The sequence below is a fragment of the Phoenix dactylifera genome, chromosome 12, assembly GCF_051530095.1.
Source record: "Phoenix dactylifera cultivar Ajwa chromosome 12, Ajwa_hap1_PhDact_Kaust_v1.1, whole genome shotgun sequence".
Taxonomy (NCBI): domain Eukaryota; kingdom Viridiplantae; phylum Streptophyta; class Magnoliopsida; order Arecales; family Arecaceae; genus Phoenix; species Phoenix dactylifera.
In genome coordinates, this window is record NC_143201.1 from 13179947 (window position 1) to 13198581 (window position 18635).

The 18635-nt window shown below is 38.2% G+C and overlaps 2 protein-coding genes across 3 annotated transcripts in view; both read left to right on the plus strand.

Moving 5' to 3' along the window:
- The first annotated feature begins 1135 nt into the window (after nt 1-1135).
- On the plus strand, nt 1136-3264 carry LOC149751537 (uncharacterized). The gene is made up of 3 exons (XM_089926851.1): nt 1136-1413; nt 1717-1794; nt 1880-3264. Exons 1-3 carry the CDS (start codon nt 1369-1371, stop codon nt 2399-2401), a joined length of 645 nt encoding a protein of 214 aa, XP_089782977.1. The 5' UTR covers nt 1136-1368; the 3' UTR covers nt 2402-3264.
- A 1320-nt stretch (nt 3265-4584) lies between these two features.
- Nucleotides 4585-18635, plus strand: part of LOC103723084 (histone-lysine N-methyltransferase, H3 lysine-9 specific SUVH4-like) — a 49955-nt gene continuing 35904 nt past the window's right edge. Inside the window, exons 1-8 of one of the 2 annotated variants that reach the window (XM_088708481.2) lie at nt 4585-4813; nt 4988-5063; nt 5167-5613; nt 6090-6158; nt 6960-7028; nt 9920-9974; nt 10178-10287; nt 11782-11961. In XM_088708481.2, the coding sequence (XP_088564607.2) occupies nt 5167-5613; nt 6090-6158; nt 6960-7028; nt 9920-9974; nt 10178-10287; nt 11782-11961 (930 nt within the window). In that variant the 5' untranslated portion in view covers nt 4585-4813; nt 4988-5063. Of the gene's footprint in view, nt 4814-4947; nt 5064-5166; nt 5614-6089; nt 6159-6959; nt 7029-9919; nt 9975-10177; nt 10288-11781; nt 11962-18635 lie in introns of those variants that run through there. The other variant, XM_088708482.2, reaches the window with a different exon arrangement.

The following is an 18635-nucleotide window of genomic DNA, read 5'->3' on the forward strand; positions in this document are numbered from 1 at the left end:
ATATGGAAAGTGTTCGCAGACTTGGCTGAGTTGTTGTTAGTTAGAGGGATAGTTTGAAATTTAAAAGACTCTTTGCATGCCTCTAGGTCAGCCATGTGGCAAGTTTTTATTGATCAAGTTGTGACTTCGTGTCGAGTTTCTATTGGTCGGTCTACCATGTCGGCTTGGTTGGTTCCAAGGCGTAACAAAAACCATAGAAATCCATCCATCCAGACACACTTTCCTAATTCCCATCCATTATGTATATTCGCATAATTTTTGGAGCTAAATTATCACCACCTTTTCCCACTCCCCCAATTTTCCAATCACCATCACTTTCTTTTTCAAGGAGTATCACATAATTTACATAATAGCTAAATTATGGCCATTAATCTTTTTTGAGGAGTATTACATGATTTACGTAACAACTGAACTATGTGACACTAAATTGTTTCCAGTCACCATCAATCTCGTATCACATAATTCTTAGATAAGGATACTGCTATTTTCTCTACCTCCTCCTATTGCCGCCCAAAACCTGACTTGATAAATAGATGGGCTGATAAGCAATGCTGCTATGCTCCAATGGGCTGGAGAAATATTTCATCGTGCCGGGTCTCATATGCAATTAGAGAAAACAATTAAGGGTCACCAGAATATGTTTAGTTGGAGACTTTTTGATACTTAAGTCAGCCAGAGTTTTGAGAGGAAATAAAAGGGATGAAAAGGAGATTGAAGAATAAGAGAGTGGCATCCAGAGTTTATTATACTTGGGGGTGCTGTGCCTGGTATTGTAGAATAGAGGGTGTTGATCTACATAGTTAGAATTGCAAGGATTGCGAACGAGCAGCTAAACTTTTTTCTTATCTATTGATCGGAGCAATTAATATATTTCTTTTTAAGTACTTTTTTTACTACCAATTTGATTTAGTAGGTTACCATATTTTTTTTTTTTTGGGACCGGCTGAAATCGTGCCAAGCTATAATCGATTACGAGACGTCAGGGAGATGTTAGAGATGATAAACCCGAGAAGCTATATCGTATACCTCCCCTAATGGAAAGCCACCCCCGCAGTGGCCCATAGCGTAAATAAGTCCAAATTCAGTGGAGCATTTATATAGAGCTACCAACGCGTCCCTTCCCGGTTCTATATACACCCCCCCTATTGCTAAGGACACCCCCCAAAAACCAAAAAAAAATACCCAAACTAACCTTTAGTGTAATTACCATATTGCCCTTGAAATTTTCTCAGTACACCCCCCCTTCCTCCTCCTCTGTTTCGTTTTGAAAAGAAAAAAAAAAAACACCCCTCAAACCCCCCTTAAACCCCTCGATCCATTTACATCGTTTAGGCGATCTTTGAAGGAGATTTAAGCCCCATTCGAAGCATGGACAAGCAACTAGTGATTTGGGACGAAGAATCGGCCGCAAAGGTACGTGTTCCACCTTGTTTCGAAATTTTTTTTTTTCACGGTTCGTGCTCCGTTCGGCACTGGATCGCCGAACAAAAGGCTTCTGTTCGGCTGAACAGTGCCGAACAGAAGCCTTCTGTTCGGCTGCACAGTGCCGAACAGAAGGCTTCTGTCCGGCACTGTGCAGCCGAACAGAAGCCTTCTGTTCGGCACTGTGCAGCCGAACAGAAGGCTTCTGGTGCCAAATCGCGTGCCGTGCTGAATTTTGTGCCGAACAGATCCTCTGATTCATTAATTCTTGGTGATAAATTATTTTATATGTAGGGCTATGCTACAACCGAATCGAGTATAATTGGATCAGAATTTGTACTGGATTACACAAGCGAATTTACAACTTACGAGGTATTATAATGTATTGTGCAATTTTGTATTAGTTTAGCGAGCTATTTTTACAACTGTGTACTTACATAAATTGTTTAATGTATAGATCTTCAAGAGTAGAGAGGACTTGTGTAATTGGTGTCGTGAAGCTGGAAGGCGAAATGGTTTTGTTATTGTAATCAAATCATCCGATGCAGGTACCATTTCTAAGAAACCCAGAATTACGTTAGGTTGTGAGAGGGGTGGGACGTACCGAACCAAAAAAGAAAAGCGAATAAAGACTGCCTGTGGGACAAAGAAGTGTGGATGCCCTTTTGCATTAAGAGGAAAGAAATTGGATACTGCGGATGATTGGATATTACTGGTCGTATGTGGAGTGCACAATCATCCCGCTGCAGAGAATCTGGAGGGGCACTCATATGCAGGGAGATTATCTGAGCAGGAGACGGAATTGTTAGTGGATATGTCGAAGAGTTTGGTTCGTCCAAAGGACATATTATCCACATTGAAGGAAAGAGATGCCCTCAATGTTACGACTATCAAGACTATCTACAATGTACGTCAACGGTTTAAGGTTGTAGAGAAAGCCGGGAGGTCTGAAATGCAACATCTATTAGGTAAATTATAAGAGGCTAAATATATTGAGTGGCATAGGAATTGTACTAATACGGATGTTGTGCATGACTTATTTTGGGCACACCCTGGCAGCATTGATTTGTTCCGTGCATTTCCCCGTGTGTTGATAATGGATTGCACGTACAAGACGAATAGGTATCGTCTTCCGCTCTTAGAGATTGTGGGGGTGACATCTACTGACATGACATTTTCAATTGCTTTTGTATACTTAAATTCTGAGCGGGAAGAAAGCTATACTTGGGCATTAGAGAGATTGCACAGTGTCATAGCTGATGATGTTTTGCCTGAGTTGATTGTTACAGATAGAGACTTGGCTTTGATGAATGCAATTCATAGAGTATTTCCTACTGCTAGACATTTATTATGTAGATGGCATATTAGTAGGAATGTTTTGGCCAAGTGCAAAAAAATTTTCGAATTAAAGGAGAAATGGGATAAATTTATTATGAGTTGGAATGTACTAGTGCTGTCCTCCACGGAAGACGAGTATAATGATCGCTGGAGTGCACTGCAGAGAGAGTTCGGTACCTATCCAGATGCACTACAGTATGTGTCAGATACTTGGCTGAGCAAATACAAGGAAAGATTTGTTGCGGCGTGGACGGATACATGCAGGCACTACGGAAATGTAATGCTATAACACAATAAATGTATAATTACTACTACTTTATAAAACATCAATAAACAAAATATAATGCTATAACAAATAAACAATACCTGTTGCCTCCAGATGGAAGCTGCTATATGCGTCCTGAAACTGATCAGGACGGACTCATCCTCTGGACCTCCTGGACATGGTCCAACGGACTCATCGTCTTCGCCCCTAGCGGGCATATCATCATGCTCTGACTCATGAGAGGGCGATGGCATATGAGCAGGCTCGGGAGAAGCAATCCTAGCACGACGTCTCCTAGCTGACGCCGTAGGTCTAACTCTGGAGGGACCGGGATCCATGTCTGAAAATATAGAAATTCAATGTTAGGCTATATCAAAGAAAATAATTCAATTGCATACATAAATGATAAATGATAAAACAAGCCAAAAAAGAAACAAGTTACTTCTTGGAATCTACATGATTGGGTTTTGTGATAAATAATTCAATGTTACTTCAATTGCATACATAAATGATAATTCAAAAGTATACGACTCGTAAACTCAAGACATAACTCAATAATAGACTTTACCTAAAACTATGCCGCAGTTCTTAGTTTTTGTTTTTAGTTTTTGTTCGTTAACTAATGTTGTGGTTTTATTATTTGATAGAGCATTTGATATGAGATAATCATTCCAAGATCAAGAATGACATCGATGAAGGTAACAAGATCATCATATTTGGATGCACCATGTTAATGCTATATGATAATGATTCTAAATTATCCCTACTTCTCAAATTACTATCTAATCTAGTAATGAAAAACTTGTCCTTGATGTTGGGTATCCAATTCACCCTAAGGACGTGATCTAGGCTAAAATTTGGGAATAAAAATAATCCTTAGTCTAGCAACAGAAAAAAAAAAAAAATTTGGATTCGGCCCCATGGGGACCAAGATACATTGGGTCGGCCCCATGGGGCCGAACCAATATATTTTGGTCGGCCCCATGGGGCCGACCCAATTGCAGCGGGTCGGCCCCATGGGGCCGAACCGAAGGCACTGGTTCAAAGAACCAGTGCTGAAGCCGGGAGGGGGGGAGCTACCTCGAGGTGGTCGTGGAGGCGCCGGCGAGGTGCTCGTTGCTCGGGAGATGGCCGGGGAGGTGGTTCCGGGAGAAGCCGGCGAGGTGGTCGGAGATCGGGAGAATGCCGGCGACGAGAGGGAGAAGGGGGAACGGGGGGTTTTGGGCGTTGGCGAGGTGCTTTGGGCGGAACAGTTCAAAGGGAGACGGAGGGGGTTTGGCCGCCGGCGAGGTGCTTGAGGCGAGGTTTTTTGGGCGGAAGGGAGAAGCCGGCGGGTGTTTTGGAGGGGAAGAGCGGGGTGGGGGGGGTTTGGGGGGTGTAGAGAGCAATTTAGGTGAGGGAGTGGGGAGGGTGGGGGGTAATTTAGGAATTTTTAATTTTTTAGGGGTGTCCTTAGCAAATGGGGGTTGTAGAGAGTATTTAATTTTTTTTTAATTTTTGGGGGGTGTCCTGAGCAATAGGGGGGGTGTATATAGAACCACCCTTCCCACCCCCTCCCTGCCCCCTTTTTCATTTCCTACTTCCCGCTTTCCCCACCGTCGCTTGTCGGCACCCAGCACGCCAAAAAGAGCGAGAGACGAAGCGAGGTGCGGAGGAGACGAAGCGATGTTGGAGCTTCTGAGCTATCTGTTTATAGCGGTCTCTTCCTTCTTATCTCCGTCTTGCCGATAAAATCCCTAGATATCGTCCTCTCGCTCTCTCCGAGCTCTGGATTTGTCCTCTCTCCAGGTACAAATTTCACCAGATTTGTCCTGCACTCGGGATCCCATTCTCGTGTTTGGTGTCTTCGTTTTTCCAACCTAGAAACCTAGGTTTTTGATTCTCGTGTCATGAGCTATCTATTTGTTTGATCGATTCGAGTATCGGAGGTTTTGGGGTTAAGTCTGGCCTTTTTATCTCCAGGAAGCTTAGTAGAAATATTAGATATTGGAATTCTAGTTCGTGCGCCTGTTCTCTGAGATCGTTTCAGGGTTTGAAGGTAAGAGATCGTGCTGCATTTGTTCTAGTAACGTAATCTTCTTTTCTTGTGTGTATTTTTTATGGGTTTTTTTTTTTTTGATGGTTGGTGGTTTGTTGTTCAGATGGTGGGAGATGCTGTCGAGAGGGTTCCGGTCGCTTTACCCATGGTACCGGCGGTGTCTCCTGGTGGAGAAGAGATTGCCTCAGTTGAGGCCACTGCTTCTGGGGGAAGGAGGTGTAGTCTGAGATATATGGGGAAGGAGAGGCCTTACTATGGGCGGAAGAAGGTGGAAACTGGCGCAAAGAAGCAGGTGGTGAGAAAGAGAGCGAAGCTTGATTTCGGGAAGCAAGTGTCTGAAGCTCCCTCGGCCTCGTTTCGGTCTGATGAGCTTGTAGATTTGAATACTGGTGGTGGTGTAGAAGGAGAGGCCGTGCTGAACGGAGGTGGTGGCAATGTAGCAAACGGAGAAGGTGGTGATCGGGACCAGACAGGTCCTGGTAAGAGTGCACAAGCCAGGGTGAAGGAAACCCTAAGGGCTTTCAATAGTCATTACCTTCACTTTGTTCAGGTTTGTGGACCAACATAAGAGAATCCTCTAATCCTCACTGTTGCAGAAAGTTGTTGCATTCTCCTGAGATTTCCTTTCTTGAACCTGCTAGACTACATCTATGAGATCCCTGTTGCAAATACAGTTCATATATATTTGAAAAAACAAAAGAGAAAAACTTCATATTCTGCTCTGGATTGAACTACATATATCGGTTGGGATTGAACTTTGGACACTCATTGTCCACAATGTAAAACTGAAAAAGTATTTTTGAGTAGCAAATGCTTTTTAACACATGAAAAATACTTAAGCAGAAGGCATCAGTGAATTATATTAAGTCATAGATCTGAAAATTGTTTTCAACCAAAAACTGTATAAGAGTTCCCTATGTTCAAAAGCATCCCATGTATATAAAAACATGGGTATGTAGCTTGCTGCTTCATTTCCTTTTGTGTTGTGTAACATACTATTAGATATTCTGTTTAATTTCTGGACAGGAGGAAGAGCAAAGATTTAAGCAAGTGGGGGCTAAACTCTCAAAAGTTCCTAAATCTTCAAATCCTAAGGTAAGTTTCAGCTAGTCAATATATTCTTGCTTGAAACATGTTCATCTTAGTTTATTTCAATTTTTCAACCAAAAAAAGGAAGGGCAAGATATTAGAGGTTGGTGTATCGGAATTGAAGGATTCTAAGGTAAACATAACCTTTATTTATATCTTATTTATTGGTGCTCCGTTGTATTGTTTTTATTTGATAAAGCAAGGATATTATAACGAGCCCTAGAATAGGAGAAATATACAATTTTAGATAGGAAATAAATTCATCTACTCATTCTTGCTGGTTTCCTTATTATTTCATTTTTTTGATGGTCATCTTGTATTACAAAGATGTGTTCTATCTCTCTCTGAGCATGCTCTTTACAAAATTTTGTTATCAGTGACTTAGAGAGGTCAAGAAGAATGAGAGACACTAATTAGAGTTTCAAATGTTTAAAAGGAATCTTAACACTAATGGGTACGTAGAGTCTTACAACTAAAAATATAATTAGGGATGATAATTTTAAGTGGGCATTTGAAACTACATGTTTATTTAAAATGAATAAATAACATACTTAGTTTCAAGAAAGCAAACATGCAATCCCCTCGTGATTTTTAGAAAGCCATCAAAATTGCTTTTCTCCAAGAATTGCAATAACTGATATTGTAACATCGTGCAACAATATAGATGTTATAATTTGGTTTTGATAATACGATGTATGACTTGCTAAGATGATGTGCATCTGTATTTCCAAACACGCTTGAATTATTATGTTGAAGAAGAAATCTAAGATCATCTATAAATAGCACCTTGCTTTAATTCTTGTGCAGAGGGGAGGTGGTTGTGAAGAGGATGTAAAGCGAGCATCAAAACGGCCTGATCTTAAGGCAATCAGCAAGGTATGTGTTTTACTCCTTTTTGTTGTGTCCATCTTTTCACAATATGTTGTATTCACTACCATACTCACTAATTAAGTAAAAATAGTTGGTTTGAGTTGTATTATTTTCTTCTTTTTGTTGCTCTTATCTTTTTTGGAATGCTTATAGTGCAATTTGGATTAGCTCTTATTTTAAAACAAAATCATAGAAACTGAGACAACACATGTTTGATGCTATTATTTTTATTTTTCATTTTTGAAAAGTTATTTTCATTATTTCTAGAAAAATGAAAGTAAAAACTTCTTACTTTCGTTCAATGCTGGCGGAATCGGTATCGGGCTCCGTACCGATTGCTCGGCGGGACTAGTCAGTACGGGCCTGCACTGTGCCGTGCTGGGCCCGTACCGACATAGTAGAGGAGGCGAGGGAGAGAGAAAAAGAGAGAGAAGGGGGAGAGAGGGAGGAAGGCCGACTGAGGGTGGAGGAAGGCCGACTGAGGGTGGCGGAGGCCGGCGACCTAGGCAGGAGGCGAAGAAAACCTCCGCGGTCGACAAACAGGGCGAATCCCCTATTTTGTTGGAAACAGGGGTCCAACCCTTTTTTTTTATTTGGCAATTTTTAAATGAAATCGGCAAGCGATTTTTCGACTTCATTTAAAAGTCGTGAAATTAAAAAAAGCGGTTGGACTTCTGTTTCGATCGCTTGCTGACTTTATTTAAAAATCGCAAAATAAAAAAGTGGCTGGACCCATCTTTCGAACGAAACAGGAGACCTGACCTGTGTTTCGGCCGTGGTGCCGCAGAGCTCGGAGGAGCGTCCTCCGCGTGGCTCGCCGGCTTCCGCCGGCTGGCCTCCATCTCCCTTACTATTCCTTCCCCTCCCTTTCTTTCCCTCTCTCTCTTTTTTTCTTTCCTTCTCCTTCTCCCTTTCCAGCAATAGATTTCGTTTCTGTTGCTGGAACCGTGTCGGTTAGCCGTCGAGACGGCTTGAAACGGTCGGAACCGCCCGATTCAAGACGGTTCTGCTAACTGTGCTTTCGCTATTTTTGAAAAAGTAAAAAAATTCTTACTTTTGTTATTTTCAAAAATTAGAAACTCATGTATTTTATCACCAGCATTGATGCCACCTATACCGCCATAGCTGCCGTTGCCTCTACGATTGTTGTTGTCTCCGATACTACTGTTGTCGCCATGATCTGCTATCACCATCACCGTTGTCCTCTCCACCACTGCGATTCACACTACCACCAACACAATCGTTGCCGTTGTTACCCCCACTGCCTTCGCCACACCACCGCCACCACGGCCTCCACCTCACCATCACCATTATTTCATCACCATCATATTATTGGTGCCTCGACCACCACTATCGTGGCTGCCACCACCCCTTGCCGCTACATTGCTAGTGCTTTCAGGATCATTGCCGCCACCACCACCACCACTATTGCCTTCATTGTCCCTGCCAGCCACCACGACCACCGCCCCAGACATTATCATCATGTTTATGTTTTTAGAAATAATTGACTCTACCAAACATGCTTATATTCTGAAAATAAAAAAAAATTAAGTGATGTTTCCTTTTGCCTCGTTTAATTTGTCTTTCAGGTTGTACATGATTTGCTTGTACTTCTAACTATATGATGGTTGGTTTTGTTACTTTTTATCTATCATTTGCAATTGTTTTGCTTGCTAAACGAAAATTATGGCAAAATAATCAATATACTATGTTACTAACATATACTTTTTATCAGCTTTTTTAGAAAGAAGCAGATGTACTTAACATGCAATTTAGACTAGTTATATATTTTCGAAACTCAGAAAAGCAAATTCATAGTGATATGTTATGTTGATTATGGATTTTGCTAATTGATATTGCTTCTCAACAAGTCATACATGCATGAGGTTAAAAGATACGTTTGAAACATGAAAGAAATGGAGGGTGTCAATGGGTGCAGTTTGTAGAAGCCATTGACGGTTGGTACCAATGACATGGGTTCAAGTTGCTCTCTCATCCAATTTTGTCTGGATTTCCTTTTGTCCTAGTAAAAAAGAAACATGAAAGAATGATTGGACTTTTTTAATTGAGATATTAACTAACATTGAGTATGTTAGGTAATTGAGATATTAACTAACCTTGAGTGTGTTAGGTACACCTGTTAGATTCAGATAAGACTGATTCACCAGGAAAGTATTGTAAATATGACATCAAGTAACCGGAACATTAATATAAAATGATAATTCTTTTTATGCTATTTGTCAAAATGGCAGAAGTATTTTTCGGTATGAAAGAAAAATTTCTCCCATTGAGGTGAATACAATAATACAAGATCTATGACACCATGGGTTTTTTCTGTCACACTTCTTCCTTGGTTCTCTGTGGTGATTTATGAACATTCCTGGATGGTAAAGACATCAATCGAATTGGTTGTGCTTATTCAGTTTAATAGCAAGTGAAATGCTGATTTGGCAAGACATTTCTTCATTAATCTCATATTATTATGTGTATTTTTTTTTTGATTTTATTAAAGTAAGTAGTCAGGTTTGTGTGATACAATGACAGGAAAATAATCAAAAGTTTGTAACTGTTGATACTTTATTGTTTTCCTATTAATTCATTATGTGGATTTCAAAGTATTAGGTTTCCTAACATAGTAAATGATAAATATTTAAGCTGTTGATTTTCATGATCAATATATAATATTTGATTTGTGTCAAATTTTGTTACATGGATGCAGATTTTCCTTTAGAATTGTGGTTTTGTTTGCTCAGAAATTAATATTTTAAGTTGATTCATCTTTGGGATGTCAAAACATAATTGGCAGTGCTATGCCTTTCAAGCATCAAAGTTACAGACTTACAGCTATACTCTATTAAGATTACAATATGATTATGTTTTTCCAATTTGTTTTCCAGATGATTGAGACTGGAACTGTTCTGTACCCTGAGAAAAGGATGGGCCATCTTCCTGGTTAGTATTGCTTGGTAGTGTAATAAAATTGTGATATGCTGTTCTAGTCTTATTTAGCTGATGTTTTTTTTTTTTAAATGAATGCCAAGTTTTGTATGTATTTTCATTTATTGAAGAACTTCTATTTAGTGCTCCTGTACTATAATAGGTCAATAGCATTTGTGAAGACATATAGACTAAGCAGTTGGCCTATATTTTGGCAGGAATTGATGCTGGGCACCAATTCTATTCACGAGCAGAAATGGTGGTTGTAGGTCTTCATAGTCACTGGTTGAATGGAATTGATTACATGGGACAATCCTATGCAAAATTGGTAATATACAGAGTATATCCTCATGCAATTAGTAAAAATTAATTGTTCATTTGTTAATCATTAAAAATACAGGTGGTGGATTATATATCTCAAATTAGCCACCTTTCCTCAAATTAGAGTTTTATGTTTTCTGTGTATTTTTGGTTTATAGTTTGTCCCTTAAAAATAAAGGTAGCCCCCATCTCAAATTAGCCATATTTCCTCTCCCTTTAGAGCCTTTCCAGGTCTAATGTTTTGTGAGCTTGAATTGTATAGTTTTGGAAGTATAGTAGGTTTCCTTACTCATCAACTTGCCATGTTTGCTTCATGGTGGATCTCGCTTTTGCTTAAGGCTGCCTTGAGTAAGGGATTAGGACAATTGTGCTTGTAGGCTTTATGTTAGGAGTGAATATAAATCATTCTCAAACATGGATTATCTGTAACAATTGTGTTTCTAGGCTTTATGTTAGGAGTGAGTGCAAATCATTCTCTAACATGGATTAACTGGGTCCATATATTGGCTAGCCCTTGTTGGTCAGGGTATTTAAGGTTGACTGTTGGTTTCTGGAATGAAGTTTCAATGGTTTAAGCCATGTAGTTGTTCTATAGTACTTCAAAATGCAGTTAGTTTTTTTGCTGAATGTTTTAAATAATTATGTTCCAATGGTTTTTTCATATTTAGTCTCTTTTTTCTTTTCATTTCTCATATTCTTTGATTGCCATGTATGTCTGCTCTTGATATCTTCATAAGATTCTCAATATTTATTTTTTTGCCAATTCTTTCTTGCGTATCCTATATTGATCATATATAGAATTTAGATATTAGTGCATGTGATTTATTTTTTCTTTTAAACAGTCTTCTGAGTAAATGTTTTTTGCATGCGTAGCTGCATGGTTGGTGTGTTTATCCACTAAATTTCATTAGTTGATTAACTGCTATTTAAACCTTATGCTGGGCCTTTTAAGAAAATGATTGATCGACCATTTTATTACATATTTTTGAAACCGTTGTACTCGCTTATTTGATTTATTAGTGCATTTAGTGCATTTTATTACATATATAGAATTTAGATATTAGTGCATTTGATTTATTTTTTCTTTTAAACAGTCTTCTGAGTAAATGTTTTTTGCATGCGTAGCTGCATGGTTGGTGTGTTTATCCACTAAATTTCATTAGTTGATTAACTGCTATTTAAACCTTATGCTGGGCCTTTTAAGAAAATGATTGATCGACCATTTTATTACATATTTTTGAAACCGTTGTACTCGCTTATTTGATTTGTAAGAATAAATCTGCATATTTTTCTTTATGATATTTTTCTCTGCATATCTTTTGCTTTTGTATGTTTTGTTTATTGTATACTTAAAGCTTTTTCAGCTAAAAAAGCTAGTGTGTTTCTCTCATTTTCTGCTTGTTTCAAGGCATGATTTCTTTTTGCTTCTCTAGTGCTTATCTCCAAATCTCAAAATAGAATGCAAATAATCAAGAATTTATTAAACTTTTTATTGTGGTAGGAGCAATACAAGGGCTACAAGTTTCCACTTGCAGTATGCATTGTGTTGTCGGGCATGTACGAAGATGACCTGGACAACTCTGAAAATATTGTTTATACTGGTCAAGGTGGACATGATTTGCTTGGTAATAAGCATCAGATCCGGGATCAAAAGATGGAACGTGGTAATTTGGCATTAAAGGTTTGTCTCTTAGTTATTGTTTTTCTTATGATTTGTTTTCCATTATTTGTTTTTAGCTAATAGGACATGATACTTCTACAAATGTTGTGTGATTTTATGTGAGTTTTGCTGGTTGTTCTCCAGAGGATTTGATTAAAAAGTAGCATAAATAAGATTAAAACATATTAAGATTAAAAATTAGTATAATGATATAATGAAAAGAAGAAAGAATTGAAAATAAAGATGGTGGAAGTGGCACAATATCTATTCTGTGAGGTGTTTGCACCATTCTATCTAGTAGATTTTTATGGTGACCAGATTAGCTGTTCACATGACTAGTCTGCCCCTTGCTGGCCTATCGCTTCGCCACTAGTTCTCACATGCACTGGGCCAGAATGGAGCCTTACGTGAAGCCTGATAACTACGGTTAGTAAAGAAAAGGAACAAAAACAGAGATTGGTTTTATTGACTTGTAAAACAATGGAGATGAAGTTAAACCAACAGGCCTTGATGCTACCAAACTGTGTGATGGAGGATATCAAAGCAACCAAGATTGAATGTTCAAACATTACTTTGTTGTGAGTTTCCAAGTTTGTATCTAAGCCTGCTTAAACAAAGTGGTTAACTATTTGTATTTTTGTCCTTAAACGGGAGAAAAAGCGAAAGCTTGCTCGAAACGGCCCTTGACCCTAACCCTCGGAAGCGAAGACGCAAAGCGTCACTTTTCAAAAGGAAGGAGTGAGGCTGACTGAATCCATCCATAAACCCCGAGAGGAGAAGAGACCTTCTTTTTGAGCTTGGATCTCGCTTTGATCTTTGCTGACCGATATCCGACTATATGCATGCGGTACAAAAATCATCCTTTTCTTCTTTACAGCTTTTTCTCCTGTCGTAAGAAAGCGCTCTTAGTTCAGTTCGGTAGAACGTGGGTCTCCAAAACCCGGGTTTGGGTGGAGGGTCAGGGGCGAAGAGCGAGGAGTCAGAAGTTCAATCGGATCGATGTTGGGCGGTTTTGTTTTTATGCCGCAGACTCATAGGTATCCACCTTCCTCACAACCACTAAAGGAAAGGCTCGACGAAGGGAGGGAGATGCGGCGGGGTAAGGAAAACGCTTTCGGAGATCGAGATGTCGATTTGTTTTTCATCGAAAACGAAGAAGGCCGAGGGGATAGCAGCCTTCGGGCTTTGCCTGCCACGCAGATGCTATTGTCTTTCGGATTGGTCAGGTCCGAGAGGAACAACCCCGTTAGCCCAACTCATGTCGACAAAAAAGGAAAAAAGAGCAAGAAAGTAGGGACCCTCAAATCTTCTCCATCTTTCTACTCCAATCCAAAGACCAGCTCAACTCCTCCGAGGAAGCGAGGACCTTCTTCGATCAACCTTGTGACCAGGACTTGACAACCTTTCGAGAAGACGGGAGTATCGACATAAGGAGCAGGCAGAGAGGCGTCAACCTTAACAACCATCACCAACGGAAGCCAGTATATCTGTTTGCGGGCTAAGCCTATTAAGACCGCGTAACATAGGGGCCTACGCTACGGGGAACTCGGCCAAAATATCGACATCCGAAGGGCCCGGCACGCACAGAATATGATACCGGCGTCAAGCATTCGTTGAATCTCCTTTTCCCTTTTTACATACAAGCTCAGCTCGATCGGTTCCATTTTTCCTTGGAGGAAAGAAGTCTTGGGGTTAAATAGATGGTTCGATACCTTTACCTGACCCCAAATGGATCCCCTCAATGCTCAGCTTGTTGATGAAGAAAAAGAGAGCTGAAATAGAGATTCTCTGAGGTCCTCGCCCAGGAGGAAGATTTTGCCCGGAAAAAGCCCCTTAAACCAACCAAAAAGGGGAAGGCGCTTTCCGCGACCTCTTTTCTTTCCACTCGTCGAGCGGTCTGCGACCCTCCACCTTCCATGCATGGGAAAAAGGCGTAAAGCCGAAACAGGCAAGCATTCTCCGAACCAAAAGCAGCCCCACCCGAACGTGGCGAGAGCTGCACCTCTCTTTCTTCGCTGAGCGAGACCGGTCGCAATGTCGCTTCCACGCAAGCCCTCGGTCACCGAGCCGACCTCGTCCGCTCGGAAGGACACAACCCCGGCCAGCCTTCCGAGTTCTACCCCCGCTACCACAAAGATCACTGCCCAGCCACCGCTTGGTGAAAAAGAAAAGAGTCGCTTTCGGAGAGTGATATTCAAAAAGCACTGGCTGACAAAACAAAAGGGAAAAGGACAGCAACTGGCTCGAAGGTGGAAAAAGTGGATGCCTTCTTATCAGTAACATGACAGTCTTCAATATTCTCTACTCTTTGTTGATGATTTGACTAAATTTATGTGATGCAGCCTAAACAATACATCTTCACTGGATTATTCACTGGAAACTACATCTCAATTGTAGGCTAATTTTAGACATTCAAGGTTCGAGATGTTAATGTGCAAGGGTAGACATTGTCGAGATTGGCTGAACTTGAATTGACAGATTCTTCCACTCTACTTGGGCCATTGTTGATTTTGGGATGTTGGAGGTTAAATTGCACCTCTTGGTTGTAATGAATTAAACATCTCCCAACTTTATTTTATTATCTGTCACTGATAAGGTGACCTAGTCCAGAGCATATCTACACCACTTGCCTTATAACTACATATAGAATGTTGTCGAGATCTGTTAGTCTCTATCCAAGAAGCACATCTGATCATTCCTTGTTTGTCCAATTCACGCTAAGGCTGCACTTGGCATTGTTGTCACTTTTCTTTTTTTTTAGACATTTGAAAACAGAAATTCTATTTCTATTTTTTTCAGATTTTTGATAACAGGAAACATGTTTGGTTTGCTTTTTTTTTTTTTTTCTTACAATAAGGGTCAACGTCGTGGCCGGCGACGAGGGAGAGAAAGGGGGATGGGGCCAACGACGTGGTCGGCGACGAGGGAGAGCTTGACGTCTAACAGAGAGGTAGTTGGGGGAGGGGTAGAAAAAAAGAAAGTGGGGATGGGCCGGCGACGCGGCCGGGGATGAGGGATAGCTCAGCATCGGACATAGAGATGGCCAGCGAGTCCTGGAGAGCTAGTGTGGTTGGGTAGGGACGATGGTGCTGAGGGTGAGATTGGGCGAAAGAAGAGGTGTTGGGAGGAGAATGGCGAAAACCCACTTTTCAGAAACTGAAAGCGAAAAATCTTCCCTTTCGCTTTTTTCAGAAATAATAGAAGTTGTTTAAAAAAATAGAAACAGAAATGTGGTAGCCCAACATGTTTTCTGCATTGAATTCCGTGTTTATATTTAAAATAAGGAATAGGAAAAAAACAGTACCAAACAGGTCCTAAATGCGAGGATACTTTTCTTTTTCCCTTCTAGTTGTCATTATAAATCTTCATTAGGAACTTAGGTCCTAGTTGGTTGACAAGCTTGGTCAAAATGTGTATATAAAAGCTCAAAATGAATGAGTTTTACCAAGCATTTGTTTGGTTGTGTTTCATAAACCTGTTTTGCCAAAGCTGAAAAGGCAAAGCCTGAAAAATGAGTTTGATGGAAAACAGGTCTCTTCCTATCTTTCATCAATCTATTTTACAGAGAATCGTGTTTTATGGATAGCCATTCTAGTAAAACTCATTGGCATCCAAACAACTTCATTAGTGTCTAAAATCAATGCTTAGCAAACATAGCTTCAAGCATCATTATTGATAACTTGTATTCCACCATCAACTTCTGCCCATAGTTGGGCCTCTGAATTTAGCATGGCGTGCATTTTTAACGTCGATTACTTGGTTATAGTCACTAATTCTATGGACTCTGAGAGCTACTAAAACATTTAGATGTCTTTTGGTCTTGAAGTTTTTTTTATTAAAAAAATTAGCAATGCTGTGTTGTAGCTCTCTTGTGAACTGAGTGATAAGGGAAACTGGGTTTTAAATTTTGGTTAAAATCAAAACTGTTTTGGCTTCGATCAAACCATAGTGGGCCCTTAGTTTTTGGTTTTGTCCAATTCTGGTGGTTTGAGCTACTTTCCATGTTTTGGCTGAAACCAACTAAATCTAGTCATTTTACCTTTTTTAAAGTTTTATTTTGGTCTTTACCTTCATAATAGGTTGTGCATTATTTCTTTGAGTATGTAGTCTATATGATGTCAGAATTTGTTTCTTTCTTTTCTTATTTAGTTAAATAACTAGATAGTTGATAAACATAAACCTTCATGGTTCCAAGGCCTTTTTAAAGCCCTTAACTAGATTACTTAAAATCAACACTAATGCAAGCAACTAAACAAAAGACATTGTCATTCACAATAGTGACATCATATAGTTTATAAATTTATTTCCCATTTTATAGCTACATTCTATAAAATGGGAATGAAAATTATGTTTGGTATGAATTAGTTCATAGCATTTATGGAATAAAATGGGAATAACTAATTTGTTAACTTTTGAATTTAGAATGTTATCTTATTAGGTCGAGCAATGAACATGTGAAATAACAACCATTACAACATTAAAAAATGATCGTGATTAAATAATCCATTATATTTATAAATAATATAATGAGAGGCCTCCAAAGCATTTAGAATTGTCAAATCTAACATACATACTAAAATGGAGGCTCTGCTTGCGCAGAGCTCTCCATTTGCTATGTGGACGCCTATACTAATAGGGTTGTTAATAGAGCTATTCATTTTGGATAATAAGTATGGCTCTTATTTAGTATATTTTTTATCATAATATAATAATATAATATCATTAATATGAAGCTTTTAGCTTATTAAACCATATTATTAGTAGTACTAAATTAATATAGAAATTAATGATATTATTAATAACCATATTGCTTAAAGTATGCTGATATTAATGAAAACAATTTTTTTTAGTTCTGTATTCTGCTTATATCCCATGCTGGTCATTAGATTGCACTAATATTTTTCTATTAATTTCTATTGTATTTTTATGATCACGATCTTACTTAAAAGTGAAAGTACAAAAATACCTGTTATATTGCATTTAAATACCCCCTAGATGCAATACTTTTCTATTTCCTATTATATGTAGGTTGGACCATAATCTTGTTATTTTATAATAATATATTATCTTATTATATCGATAGATATACATGTACTATTAAACTTTTGTATAATGATAGTATTTCATAATATTAATATTAAAAATTTATTTAGAAAATAATCAAGCACTTATATCTATTATAATTTATTCTGTTTCTATTAATTATTCTATTTCTTTTTAAGAACAATTGGAAAAAGGAGAAAAATTGCACCGCCCAGATCGCACGGGTTATAGGCTAGTATATATATACTAAAATGAAGGCTCTACTTGGCCTGTGCTCTCCATTTGCCACATGGATGTCTATAGTAATAATGTTATTAATGGAGCTTTTTATTTTTGATAATAAGTAGGGCTCCTATTTAATACTATTCTTTATTAAGAAGTTTATTTTAATACAGAAACTAATAATGTTATTAATAACTATATTTGCTTAATATTAATGACAAACACTAGTACTGTAGCTTGCCATATTGCATTTGATCATGATCTTACTTAAAAATGAAGTACAACCACTAACGACCCTGCTATATTGCATTTAAATATCCTCTAATGCAATACTTTTCTATTTCTTATTATATGTAGGTTGCATCATGATCTAATTATTATTTTACAATTATATATTATTTTACGATATCATATATATATATATATATATATATATATATATATATATATAGACTATTAGAATTTTGTTGAGTGATAGTATATCGTAACATCAGTATCAAAAATTTATTTTAGAAAATGATTAGGCTCTTATATCTATTATATTATATTCTAATTTTGTTATCTATTTTATACTACATTTTAAGAATAGCTAGAAAAAGGAGAATAAACTACACAGGGTTATATGCTAGTTTACTCCTACCTCTTAGTTAAGAGTATATTAACAACATTAATATAAACTTGTTTTCATTTCTAAAGATGACTAGTTAAATTAAATATTATGATGAATTGCCATTCCTTTCCTGTGCATCAGCAGTGGAAGAAAAGTGATGATTCTAGTTCTCTATCTTCCATTCCTAGTCCATTCTGATTTCCATTTGGATTCATCTTTCATGCCTATGAACCAAACAAAGCTTACCTACTGGGTAATAGCTTGTATTCACTTCATTTATTTTGGCTTCTATCTTTTCCTTTTTTACATGCTTTTTCAAAGTTTATCATCTTAGCTTTGAAACTTAGAACAAAACTGCTGAAACTGCTTACATTGCCAAGTCAACACTCCACAATTCCGTCCAAAATTGATATTGAAACCAAGCTTTCAAAGTTTATTGTAAAACTATCATGAGGGTTATTTTGTGTAATAGTTTATAAACAAGAGCACTCTATCAATCTTATATGGATGGCGAAAATGGGTTTGACACTGCTCCCAAGGAACTTCACCATAGGGGAGAGCTTAGAATTGATGAGCTATATGATTATGACTTGCATATCGGTGAGTATTCTCTATCAGGAAGAGGAAGTATAAAGTATTTAAATCAGACTAGCAATGGACATGGGCAATGTATGTTAAAAAGTAAATTAATTAAAAAAAGAGTTCAAAGACTTAAAAGATAAGAGAGCTAAATACATGTTTTAGATAAATATTTTTCTGTTTTTAAATTTAAAAAGAGTCCGGGATATGGATAAGAGATGGATAGAGTTTTTCTAATAGA

What these genes read in the sequence shown, in the direction of transcription:
- LOC149751537 (XM_089926851.1), top strand. Translation starts at nt 1,369, where the DNA reads ATGGACAAGCAACTAGTGATTTGGGACGAAGAATCGGCCGCAAAG. An exon ending in ACGAAGAATCGGCCGCAAAG is followed by an intron (nt 1,414 to 1,716) that starts GTACGTGTTCCA and finishes TTTTATATGTAG; the next exon opens with GGCTATGCTACAACCGAATC. An exon ending in GCGAATTTACAACTTACGAG is followed by an intron (nt 1,795 to 1,879) that starts GTATTATAATGT and finishes TTTAATGTATAG; the next exon opens with ATCTTCAAGAGTAGAGAGGA.